Source organism: Trichomycterus rosablanca, chromosome 9 (assembly GCF_030014385.1).
Source record: "Trichomycterus rosablanca isolate fTriRos1 chromosome 9, fTriRos1.hap1, whole genome shotgun sequence".
NCBI lineage: Eukaryota > Metazoa > Chordata > Actinopteri > Siluriformes > Trichomycteridae > Trichomycterus > Trichomycterus rosablanca.
Genome location: NC_085996.1, coordinates 5504728 through 5518284, shown reverse-complemented (window position 1 = coordinate 5518284; position 13557 = coordinate 5504728). Strand labels below are relative to the sequence as shown.

The following is a 13557-nucleotide window of genomic DNA, read 5'->3' as shown; positions in this document are numbered from 1 at the left end:
GCTGTAGTGGTTCCAAGTGGCTGTTCAGAATAGCGTAGAAATATTTTCTATAAATGCTCGAGCGCTCAAAGTTCAGCTCCGCTCCTTAAAATAATCCCCCCGGTGAAGAGCAGCGCCGCGGGTCTTAAAATACGCCAGTCAAAAGTCCAGAAATATCCTTCCGAAAGTTCAGTGTGTGTAGGCGTGTTGGCAGAAAGGTGCTGACACATGGCTGAATTCATTACCGCTGAGAACGGGGTGGGGGGGGGGGGGGGGTGGCGGAGGATGATGGGAACTGAGTTGGGGGGGGGGGGGGGGGGTGCACACTCATACCAGTGACTCGTCTTTGTTTTCCATTTGGCCTGAATGATGAATGTAAATGAGTCCAGATGAGGCGGAGGGGCTGTGCCAACACCAGCTGTTCCCCTGCTGTTACGTAACCCGGACTGCTTGCACTGATTTGGAGCTTGTAGGATTACGACACACACACACACACACACACACACACACACACACACACACACTTACACACATCACACTTGGACAGGTCAGGGGAGAAACCATCAATCCTCGCTCACAGGATGCAGCGTTCATGAGCACCAACTCTTCCTGCATGAGAAAGTTCCTGATTGAGAAATGAAATCATTTCTGTGCTGAAACGGCGAAACCTAAAGCACATCATGATCCGATACAATTGCAGACTATGGTGCCAAAATGCGACTATAAAAGGATTCACGACGTACGTTAGCGGCCAAAAGTATTTAGACAAATCCGTTCCCAGTGCATGGCTGTATTTATGGTCAAACTGGTCCTCCAAACCAGCTTCCTCGGTCTGTATTTGACTATTTCAGTGTTGTTAGACTTGGTCAGACGTTTATGTAAACATGTGTAATGATACCTAATCAGCATTAGGGCGTTCGGATTGCTCTAGCCCACCACTGCCGAGATACCAAGCTCTCAAGTTCGAATCTCGGCTCTGTTATCAGCCTGTCGGGTGCCTGCACAGACATAACTGGCTACGTCATTTTCATTATTTCTGAAATTGCGCCTCTGCTGATTGGTCGAAGGCGCCTGTACAGAGACGAATAATGGAGAGCAAAGCGTGACTCGTAGGGGAAAAGAAGCGGTTGGGTACTACACATGGTCAGGGTAGGCGTCTGCAGCAGTGAAGGAGATACAGCCAGGGAATTGGATACGACTAGATTGGGAGAAAGAGAGTAAAATGCAGAAATAGCATACCAGACGTCACTAACTCCTGTTATTGTTGTTAAATTTACCAAAAGTACCACAGCGATCCAGTCGCTGTACATCATGAGCTTCACAAACCTAACATTCATTGTAGGGTCGTCATTTTGAGGCATAACTTGGTGTAAGGCACACACAACCTGGACTCCTGAGCAGTATCTGGAGACATTTATGGGAAAAGTTATGCCCCTTTAGCTCTACAGGTTGGTCGAAGGCGCCTGTACAGAGATGAATAATAGAGAGCAGTGCTTGACTCGCAGGGGAAAAGAAGCGGTTGGCTACTACACATCAGAGGGGCGTGTGTTAGGTACAGTCCGTCTTGGTCAGGTTAAGGGTCTGCAGCAGTGAAGGAGATACAACTAGGGAATTGGATACGACTAGATTGGGAGACTAGATAGCCACGAACTGTACATCATGAGCTTCACAAACCTAACATTCATTGTAGGGTCGCCATTCTGAAGCATGACTTGGTGTAAGGCACACACGACCTGGACTCCTGAGCAGCAAATTTTGGACGAGGCCAAGGATTTTCTTCAACCTACAATGACCAAGTGTACCCTATGGTGCAGACGCTCATTCTTTATTGTATAGTCTACGGAAAAAATGACCCCCAGTCAGCCTAATGAACTGAATTTTATTCCAGCAGGTGCCGGCGCAGTATGGGCAACAGGGCATGGGTGGGTACTGCCAGCAGGGCCAGCCGCCGTACTTCAGCCCTCCTCATCAACAGCCTGCAGCTCCCTCACAGCCTCACTACATGCAGCCTCGAGCTCCGCCACAGCAGGTAAGAACCTCATCGATCCTGCAGACTCTCAGCTCCGGGATGATCGGCTGAACTGGTAACGATGGGTATAATGGAGTTATTAGGGCGTCTGTATGGTGGTGGATTGGTTCGGCTTTAACTATAATACGTTATAAAGCAGGGGGAATATTTCTGATGGCATGTGTAGTTTATTTGTGCTCTGCTGCCGGAACGCCGCAGTGAACTGAGCTTCAGTGACGCTCGGTTTCAGTCGTGCGCTTCAGGTTTCGTATTTTCAAGCTTCTCCTATTTTTGTTTTCCTTTTAAAAGCCAGTTAGACGGGTTAACAACCACGTCCATGTTTTCCTTGCATGTCTGAACTGCAGCCTACAGGAATATGATCGTGTAGAAGAGGAGCGTAGAAACCCAGAGAGCTTTGAGGAGGAATTTGGATTTAATCTGCGTCCTTATTACTTAAAATGTTGTTGTTTTTTTTAACCAGAATGCGTTCAATGGCATTTTATTCTGCACTGCAGCTACACTTACTGGCCACATTATTAGAAACACTAAAGCCGCCGGCCCGGCCCGCCGCGTCATTTGATCCGGCCCGCGAGAGCTTACACGACTGTATGATTGTTGTGATGGTTCGAGTCGTTACAGAGACGCGCTTATAATTTAATGCGCTCCTGCGCCTTTAAGAGACAACGTGACATCGTAGTCATGGCAACTAACTTTAACCTTCGCTAAGAAGCCATGTGACTTTTACGGCAAAAGAACGCGGGATAGCGTAGTCAGTAATGTAAACAATAATAAATAAATACAAATAATTATATTGCAGTATAATACCCAAGCATTGTCTGTAAGTCGTGGCGTTTATATTCTCAGTTGTTAGTAAATGTTTAGTGAGTATATCACAGCGCTTTAGTTACAAATTTACCGTAATTAAATACTGTTGTTACCGTTACTATAGCAATTAGTATCTTTACACACAATTTTAACTCGTTATTTTACGTTTGGTTAAATCTCATATTGTACCAGATGTAACACTTGACTACAGCTGTGTGCTTTTACTGTGTTAAGTTCTTTATTGTTTTTATTGTTTGTATTTTTACTTCATTTTGATGCACACAGTGTATCACACAGCTGGGAAGCAAATAAACCGACTGTATTCTGAAGAGAGCTGTCTGTCTGTCTGTCTGTCTGTCTGTCTGTCTAGCTGAGCAAGGGGGATAAACTATTAGTGAGGACAGAATGATTGTGTTAAAAATACACTGTAAAATCCTAAATAAACTGCATCTTTCAAAATGCAGGCTGATTTTGTGACCTGCAAAGTGACACATCCCGCCAGTAGATGATGTTACACATATTTACACATGATCCTAAAATGTACAAGAAGATAAGTAAGAAAATTAAGCATAAGGAGGAAATTTAATGAAAGTGAAAACAAGTTTGTGCTTCAGGAAGAGAAACCGGTGCGTCTCTTGTGTTATGAGGCCGTGTCTGTGGTACAGTAGAACAATATAGACATGTCTACATTCCTCTTCCTTATGCAGACACATCAACCTGATAAAACCGGTATCAGAGATCGTCTGTTCCTTATTTACATTACAGACAGATAATGTATTGTAATCAATTACTTATTAATTATCAATTATTGTAATCACACTAGATTGCCATGGTGATGGTGGACGCTGGCGCATTTGGCTGCCGCTACCGTTACCGTATTTTACCGTATTTTATTGTATTTTTATCGTTTTTCGTTTTCATCTTTTTACACACCTTGTGGATCTATTTCTTTTATGTTACTTTTGATACTTTTATTTGTGCTTTTGATACTTTTTGTTCTTTCTACTGTACATCGCGTCTGCGGCCGGTGGTGAACGGTGGATGAGTTTTCCTGGGATCGGCACGATGTTGAACTATTCCGTTGACCAGCTGAGGAAGTTCAACAACTGCACTACTCCATCGTGTATTTCAGTCATCAAACAGCTTGGACTCCTTCGCCGGCCTCGTTATATTCACAGGGGCTCCCGGAGAAAGCTTGTTTATCTTCGAAACGGTAACGCTATTCCATCCTTCTGGTCAGCCGTGCGCACTGTCGCTCCGCAAACACGTCATCAGAGCGCTGCTGCCTTGCACACCAGTAGCGGTGTAGTCTCCATGACAACGCTGTCCACGGAGTGGGATGGGAAACGCGGAGTGGACTTAGCAAATCTCCGTTCTCTTCCTCGTTCCTCACAGCCAACTACACAACAATACCACTTGAAAATGGCATTGCTTAATGTTCGTTCACTCAACACAAAAAGTACTGTACTCAGTGAATTTATATCTGACAGTGAACTAGACTTTTTCTGTCTCACTGAAACTTGGCATAAACCCTTGGATTATTTTATGTTAAATCAGACCACGCCAATGGGATACTCGTATATTGATGAACCTCGTATGGAAGGGCGAGGTGGTGGTGTTGCTGCAGTCTATAGGGATGATATTAAAATAACCACTTTGTCTTTTCCTGCTGCTCTTTCTTTTGAACACCTGGCTTTCAAGTTGTCAGGGCCTACTCCTCTGGTCACTGCTGTAGTTTATCGTCCGCCAAAGCCAAACGCTTCCTTTCTCTCTGATTTTTCAGATTTTTTAACCCAGCTTAGTGCCCTCTCATCCTCTGTACTGCTTATGGGTGATTTTAACATCCATATTGATGACAACAACTGTAAATTTGCCAGGGAATTTTTGGAATTGTTACAGTGTTTTAATTTCACACAACATATACATTTTCCAACTCATAAAAAAGGTCATACTCTTGACCTTGTCTGCTCTACTGGTGTCCTAGTTCATCAGCCGTCCAGCCATGACCTTACTGTCTCTGATCATTTGACAATCATCATGGACATTGAGGTCACTAGGCCCATCACTAGAGCTAAACGTAAAATATCCTTCAGGAATCTTCAATATATCTCTCCCTCTGCTTTCTCAGATTCTCTTGTTAAAAAGATGTCTGTCTGTCCTGTACTGTCTAGTAATTCATCTGACCTTGTCGATTACTATAATGACATACTCGCCTCATGTCTTGATGAGCTGGCTCCTTTGAGAACCAAATTTGTTTCATTTAGTCATTCCGCACCATGGTACACAATTGAGCTTCACCAAATGAAATCCCGTAAACGCCAGCTTGAAAGACTTTATAAGAAAACCGGTCTAACAGTACATTATCAGATTTATTCTGATTATCTTCAACATTACAAAGACGCTCTTACGGCAGCCCGATCCACTTACTATTCCGAACTCATACATGCTGGATCAACAAATCCTAAGACTCTCTTTTCCACAATAAATAAACTTCTCAAACCAGTTGACAATACTACCAATTCCTTTACAGTTGACAAGTGTAACTCTTACCTCTCATTTTTTCAAACAAAAGTTGAGAATATCCACAATTTTCTGACAGTTTCCCCTGTCATCTCTGTTTCTCCGCCTATCTCATCTCAATTTATTACCCAGCCTCTGTCTCAGTTCTCACCTGTGTCTCATTTGGACCTATCTGAGATCTTAACAGGGATGCGAAGCTCCACTTGTGTTTTGGATCCTGCTCCATCAAAACTTGTTAAGGGTTGTTTTCCAGTTATCTCATCACTTATCACAGAGATAATCAATTCCTCTCTTAGTTCTGGCTCAGTCCCTCAATCACTCAAATTGGCTGCTGTTACTCCCATACTTAAAAAACCTGGACTTGACTCTAACATTATGAGTAACTTTCGGCCCATTTCCAATCTTCCATTTCTGTCGAAAATACTGGAACGTGTTGTTGCCTCACAGCTCAAAGATCACCTAAATTCCAATAATCTATTTGAATCATTTCAGTCTGGTTTCCGCCCCCAGCACAGCACTGAGTCAGCCCTCCTCAAAGTCACAAATGACCTTCTTCTTTCCTCAGACTCTGGACAAATTAATATTCTCGTCCTCCTTGATCTTACTGCAGCTTTTGACACCATTAATCACTCCATTCTTCTGTCCCGCCTTGAATCCTCTGTCAACATCACTGGTACTGCCCTTTTGTGGTTAAGGTCATATCTCATAAACAGACAACAGTTTGTTAATATCAACAATTGTAGTTCTGCCATTGCTCCACTGTCCCAAGGCGTTCCCCAAGGCTCAGTGTTAGGTCCCCTTTTGTTTATTCTTTATATGCTCCCCCTTGGTGACATCATACGTCGGCATGGTTTACATTTCCACTGCTATGCTGATGATATTCAGCTTTACATCTCCTCCAAATCCATTAATACTGAACTTCACCCCACTCTGACAAATTGCATCACTGAAATGAAATTGTGGATGAAAGCTAATTTCCTCAAATTAAACTGTGAAAAATCAGATATGATCATCGTAGGTCCTACAACCCTGGCAAAAACCACAAAAAATTTTCAAATTACCATTGATAATGACACTTTGTCTCCGTCTTCTAACATCCGAAATCTTGGTGTAATTTTTGATAGCAACCTCTCTTTTGACCGCCATGTAAATCACATCACCAAAACTGCTTTCTTTCATCTAAAAAACATAGCACGTCTACGTCCATCACTCTCCTTTTCTGCCGCCGAAACCTTGATTCATGCTTTTATTACATCCAGAATTGATTATTGCAATAGCATCCTTTATGGTACATCTAACAAAATCCTAAAAAAACTTCAGTATATCCAGAATTCAGCTGCTCGCCTCCTTACTCATACTCGCTCCCGTGATCATATTACACCTGTTCTACAAAAACTTCATTGGCTTCCCGTTGCTCAACGCATTCAATTCAAAATTCTTCTATTCACTCACAAAGCTCTCCATAATCAGGCCCCATCCTACCTCACCGACCTGCTCCATCAGCACATTCCCTCCCGTAGCCTTCGCTCTTCTGAGGCTAACCTACTGTCCATACCCTCTAGGACCAAGCACCGGACCTGGGGTGACAGGGCCTTTTCCATAGCTGCTCCATCTTTATGGAATGCTCTCCCCAAACACCTACGAGATTGTCCTGACCTGTCCAAATTCAAGTCACTTCTCAAAACTCATCTATTCAGAGTGGCATTTAACTTGTAACAACACAAAATAAATGCTTTTATTTTTGCTATTCTTTTTAATAGTTTTTATACTTAGATCACGACAGAAATGTGAAGTCCTAGATCCTAAAACTTGTAAAGTTTTCAGTTTCCTGATTGCATGTAAATCTGTCCTGTTTCTGTCTAATTTTAAGAAATTGTTCTATATTTGTTGTTCTCTCTCATAATTTAGCTAATTTTTAATGAACTGTCTTATGCTGCTCTCTTTGTTTTTATCTTAATTATTCTTGATGTTGATGTACTATTTTGATTTTGTACTATGATTTGTATGGTGTATGTACGTATTTGTTTTGATTATTTGTCTTATGTAAAGCGTCTTTGAGTATCTTGAAAAGCGCTATATAAATAAAATGTATTATTATTATTATTATTATATAAATGCAGAATTCAGCCTCCAAGAAAAACAGCAATGTGACTGCAATCATAGCAGGATACGTTACAATCGGCCCTTCGAGGGCCACCATAATGCTGATGTGGCCCTCGGTGAAAATGAGTTTGACACCCCTGGACTAAAGTAATAGTTGCTAGGACCCTGCTTTGCTTTCGTAGCCGCCTTGAATCATTTTGCCTCGGATTCCCCAAGCTGGCCGTTCATGCTTGGAATCTCTTATTCAACGTTCCACAGGCGTGTCACTGGATTCAGATCCGCCGATTAAAAAGGTTGTTGAAGTATTCTGAGGTTGTTATGTTCATAGAGCGAGGTTGACTGGCTTGTACCTCGACGTCCCCGAAAACCCGAAATCATTAAAACTCGACAGCCTTCGTCGAGAAATTTATACCCTTAAACTCGACATGTGTGCGATGTAAACAAAGGGGTAAGCGTTAGGGCTTTTGCCCTGACTGTGACATTGTTTCCTATGAAGTGTGGCGCATTGGGCCACATTTTAATTGTATTTCAGTGTTTTTTATATTATATTTGTGTTATTTTTAGTGTGTAAGTGTCAAAAACAACCCCATTATTTGACATTAGTCTAAAACATTTGCAACCACAGGACCACGGACGCATTAACAGGTTTCCCAAACATCCTCATGGGAAAAAATACCTTGAAACTCAACGTCTTTCAAACTCGGCGCCACTCCCAGAACCAATTGACGTCGAGTCTCAAGGTACCGCTGTGGTATAACATTGTAAATTGTGACCATAAAGGGTCAGCGCCAAGCTGTGGGATCCAAACCATGCTCAACTGTTATTAGGGTTCCCAATGTGTCCCAAGGAAAGGCTCCCCAAACCAAAACACCACCAGCAATCACCTGAGACGTTGACCCAGTGCAGGTTGGGTCTATCGACCTCTGATGAACTTGATGTAGTCTCATGCAACAAGCTTTGATGTGGTGTGTTTGGAGCTTCAGGGTTTCTAGAGTCTTGACCTCAACCTCATTGGGCACCTTCGGAATGCAATCCAGAACTTCTCATCTAACATCAGCGCCTTCCTAGAAAAAGGAACTCATATTAACATATTAATGCCATTGGTTTTGGACCGGGATGTCCAACACGCTCACGTGTCCACAAACTTTTGGCTATACTTTAAATGTAGGCAGAAACCGCTTTCCATTTCGAACGCTCTGCATTGCATAAAAACCGCATGCTGTATTTCTCCACCTGCTATTGGCTGATTTACTGCTGCGGCGTCTGTACTTCGCGTCCCGGTTCGGTACGTTGCAGCTCGGCGCTGACTCAGAGCGCCGAATCTTTCTGTGGAGGAGTCGCCAACCAAGCTGTTCCCTCTCTGATATAAAAACAGGTCCATACCCAGCTTCAGCCTACATCACGTCTTAGATCAGTGCCAGGGTGGAGGCCCGGGCCTGTTTTACAACGTCAGTCAGCACATTTGGAGGCAAATAATACAGAGGAGCACAGAGCTGACCTGACCTTGTGGTTTGGACGTGTGATTTCAGAGCGCTCGGGCTGTACTGTGGCCAGAGCTGCCTCGAACGTTCTCATACAAATAAAAAACATTAAATACAAAACCTGCGTGTGAATACATCAGTCATTATCATCAATAGTGTTTAGTATTTTAAGCTACTATTATTATTATTTATTTCCACTAATATTCATTATGGGCGGCACGGTGGCTCGGTGGGTAGCCCTGTCGCCTCACAGCAAGAAGGTCCTGGGTTCGATCCCTAGGCGGGGCGGTCCGGGTCCTTTCTGTTTGGAGTTTGCACGTTCTCCCTGTGTTTCGGTTTCTTCCCACAGTCCAAAAACATGCAGTCAGGTTAAGTGGAGACACTGAATTGTCCTATAGGTGAATGAGTGTGTGTGTGTGTGTGTGTATATGTGTGTCTGCCCTGCGATGGACTGTCCAGGGTGTTACTGTGTGCCTTGCGCCCATTGAAAAGCTGGGATAGGCTCCAGCATAGCGACCCTAATTGGATAAGCGGTTAAGAAAGTGAGTGAGTGATATTCATTATTTACAGAGTTGTTTTTGTGTCCCAGACAGGGCCGGCCGGCGGTTAGGGTACTGGACTAGTAATCAGAAGGTTGCCAGTTCGGCGCCCAGGTGGCGCAGTGTGATATTCTGTTGGCGAGTTCTGCTACCGGTTGGCTGGGCGCCCTGTAGCGGGCATAATTGGCAGTGCCTGCAGTAGACAAAATTGGCCATTTAGGGTTAAAAATCAGACTAATGTGGGTGGGGTCTTCGAAGCTGTCTAAGGACCTTGGTTAGTAGCTCGAGGCGCCTGTACAGGAAGTGAAGAAGCGCAGAGATCAGTGCGTGGCTCTCCGCGTGCGAATACTGGATCATGTGCGAATTCATAGAACGTGTGGGCGAATAAAAAGGGGTCGTGTACTGCGCACGCGTCGGAGGGAGCGCGAGGCAGGCGAATATACCCTCCTCGGACACTGCCGGAGTCTCCAGCAGCGGAAGACGAATTGACTATGCTAACAAAATAGGTTACCTGTTTAAACACCCCCACTGCCAGGTTGATTTTGCTGGGCCCTTGAGCAAGGCCCTTAACCCTCTGACTGTAAGTCGCCTTGGATAAAAGGACTTCTTGTCCGACATCAGTGTCTGACCTCACAAACGTTCTTCTGACTAAATGGGTAAACGTTTCTATAGACACACTCCAAAATCCTTCCGAAGACTTCCAAAGAGAGGGGAGACTGTTATTGCTGCAGGTTATTGCTATAGTTGAATGTGTCAGGCATACGTTTCTTTCAGGTTTTAAGGCGGTTTAAATGCTTAAGCGGGTGAGATTGGTGGAGTCATGATGTCTTGGTCACATTGTCAACGGTGTGCATTCATTCACACACACACACTTGTGTGAATGGTTAGATGGGTAGGTGAATGGTAAAAGTGAACAGGTACATGGGTGAATGATTGAATAGGTGAATAAGTGAATGAGTAAATGGGCGAGTAAGTGAATAAGAAATCCACAGTGGGGCTCTAGACAGGTTTATTGGGAGTGAGTGGGTGAGTGGGTGAAGAGCGAGTGTCCACTGTGGGATTCTGTGGGACAGATTTAACACAATCTATCAGTACTTGAACGTGGACGTGTCGCTCTGTCTGTGCAGGAAGCTCCTCAGGAGGCCTACAGTGGCAGAGGTCAGCCTGCAATGACTCCTGGGAAACCCAACCACGATGAGATGGGCCTGAACCAGCAGGATCGACCGTCGAGCCTTCCAGTGAGTTCTAGTGCAAAACGTATTGTACAAACCCGGTGATCTCTCTCCACACAGACGCATTTCCCATCATCCTACTCTCCTGAGAAGAGGGCGTGTCTAAATTCTCAGATTCATTACAATGCTCCTACTGAGGCGCCTTAATTCGGAGTGATGATCTGACTGAATAACGAGGGAGCGTCCGACGCCTCCTCAGCGCTGAGGGCAATCCCAGCATTCAGTGCGGCGCGACTTTTCTCACAAAAAACTACAAATACGGCAGACGAATGCGGAGCAACCAACAGAGTTCTGTTCAAGTGTAAATACATTATTTTGTTTATGCATTTTCACCCATTTTCTCCCAATTTTATCGTAGTCAATCTGTCTTCCGCTGCAGGTGGATCCCTGATTGCAGTCTAGGAGGGTATATTGCTGCTCACGCCTCCTCAGACCCGCCCGCAGCCCTGTTTTTCACCTACGCACCCTGCACAGGGCTAATCAGGGTCCTTACACAGCGTTTGAAGACCCCACCCACATAGTCCGGTCATCCCGCCCTAGCGGAAACGTGTCTGCTGCAGGCACTGCCAATTATGCCCTCTAGATGGCGCCCAGCCGGCAGGTGGTATGCTAGCGGAATATCCCGCTTCGCCACCTGGACACCAAAGATGTTTAATCTGTATAAAGGTGCACAAGTGTCGTTTATTTGTAAATTCGGGCTCATCAGGGACAGTTTAACCATTTTGTTAAACTGAGAGTTCAATGACTTATTAGAATCCTCTCCACTGAGGCAGCTCACTAGGTTTTCGAACAGACCCATTATGTTCTGAGATATACAATGATGAATCGAAACATTATGACCACTCCAAAATATGCACGGTGATGACCTACTGTATCCTAGCGGTTAAGGTTCTGGACTAGTAATCCGAAGGATGCTGGTTCTAGCCCCACCACTGCCAGGTTGCTGCTGTCTTTATCCTGAATTGCTCAGACTGTACTGTAATGCAAGTCGCTTTGGATAAAGGTGTCTGCTAATGCCAAAAATGTAATCTAATGTTAAAAACCGTCCATGTGATGGTCAGTAATCTGTTGTATGTAGAATGTGGCTTCGATTCGGACCAGATCATTCTGGTCAGATGTTTTGCTCATAAACATAAACACAAACATTTATGTTCTTATATTTATATAAGCACAAGTGTAAAAACGTTCAGTATTTTCGGTCTGGTTCTGTAGATCAGATCAGAGTGGGTTGAGGAGAAAAGAGCAGCGGCGCGTGTTTATACATTCCTCTCAGACTGCAGCACTTCCTCTGCTGGCTCTCAGCGCCGCGCCGCTCCGAGCTGTCAGCCTACGATTGGACGCTCGGCCTGGAACTCGGCGGGTTCTCGGGCCCTCGGAGCCAATCGGATCCGTCGTAGCGCTCCAGTAAAATTCTGTTTTCCTTTTGTAGCTCGTATCTCGTGATTTCAGAAGGACCTGGAGGTCCAACAGAAGAAGAAATGTCCTTATTTTCTTTTGTTTTAAAGAAGGATTTAAACACACTAGCACACCAGGGATGAGATCTCGAGCTCTCGAGTTCAAACGTCTGCCTAGTGGGTAGAGCTTTGGGTTATCAATTGAAAGGTTGAGAGTTTGAATCCCAGCTCTGCCATGCAGCCACTGTTGGGCCCTTGAGCAAGGCCCTTAACCAATGGCTGACCCTGCGCTCTGACTCCAGCTTCCAAACGAGCTGGGATATGCTGTACACCTGTATATGTATACACCGATCAGCCATAACATTAAAACCACCTCCTTGTTTCTACACTCACTGTCCATTTTATCAGCTCCACTTACCATATAAAAGTAGTACTACAATTACTGACTGTAGTCCATCTGTTTCTCTGCATGCTTTGTTAGCCCCCTTTCATACTGTTCTTCAATGGTCAGGACCCCCACAGGACCACCACAGAGCAGGTATTATTTGGGTGGTGGATGATTCTCAGCACTGCAGTGACACTGACATGGTGGTGGTGTGTTAGTGTGTGTTGTGCTGGTATGAGTGGATCAGACACAGCAGCGCTGCTGGAGTTTTTAAATACCGTGTCCACTCACTGTCCACTCTATTAGACACTCCTACCTAGTTGTTCCACCTTGTAGATGTAAAGTCGGAGATGATCGCTCATCTATTGCTGCTGTTTGAGTCGGTCATCTTCTAGACCTTCATCAGTGGTCACAGGACGCTGCCCACGGGGAGCTGTTGGCTGGATGTTTTTGGTTGGTGGACTATTCTTAGTCCAGCAGTGACAGTGAGGTGTTTAAAAACACACACTAACACACCACCACCATGTCAGTGTCACTGCAGTGCTGAGAATGATCCACCACCTAAATAATACCTGCTCTGTGGTGGTCCTGTGGGGGTCCTGACCATTGAAGAACAGGGTGAAAGGGGGCTAACAGAGCATGTAGAGAAACAGATGGACTACAGTCAGTAATTGTAGAACTACAAAGTGCTTCTATATGGTTAGTGGAGCTGATAACATGGACAGTGAGTGTAGAAACAAGGAGGAGGTTTTAATGTTATGGCTGATCGGTGTAGATGACAAATAAAGGCGTTCTGTTCTATTCTATTGTCGCTGTTGGCAGTGGTTAAGATACTGGACTGGTAATCAGAAGGTTGCTGGTTTAAGCCCCACTGCTGCCAAGTTGCCACTGTTGGGCCCCTAAGCAAGGCCCTTAACCCTCAATTGCTTGAACTGTATTCACTGTATTCAAATACACTTGTTGATGAAGGTTTTTCTGTGGGAATTTGGCATTGAAAAGAAAGGTCACCTGTGGTCATCTAGCGTCCAGAATTAGGGTTTGCTGATGTCATTTCGCTGGCTTTCTCTGCCGAGATATTTTTAAATCTCGGT

General features: G+C 44.6%; 1 protein-coding gene across 2 annotated transcripts in view; it reads left to right on the top strand.

Moving 5' to 3' along the window:
- The window catches only part of arid1b (AT-rich interactive domain 1B), a 73598-nt gene that overhangs the window by 14750 nt on the left and 45291 nt on the right, over window positions 1-13557 (top strand). The window contains exons 3-4 of one of the 2 annotated variants that reach the window (XM_063001728.1): window positions 1871-2008; window positions 10583-10693. In XM_063001728.1, coding sequence (XP_062857798.1) covers window positions 1871-2008; window positions 10583-10693 — 249 coding nt within the window. Of the gene's footprint in view, window positions 1-1867; window positions 2009-10582; window positions 10694-13557 lie in introns of both variants that reach the window. The other variant, XM_063001729.1, reaches the window with a different exon arrangement.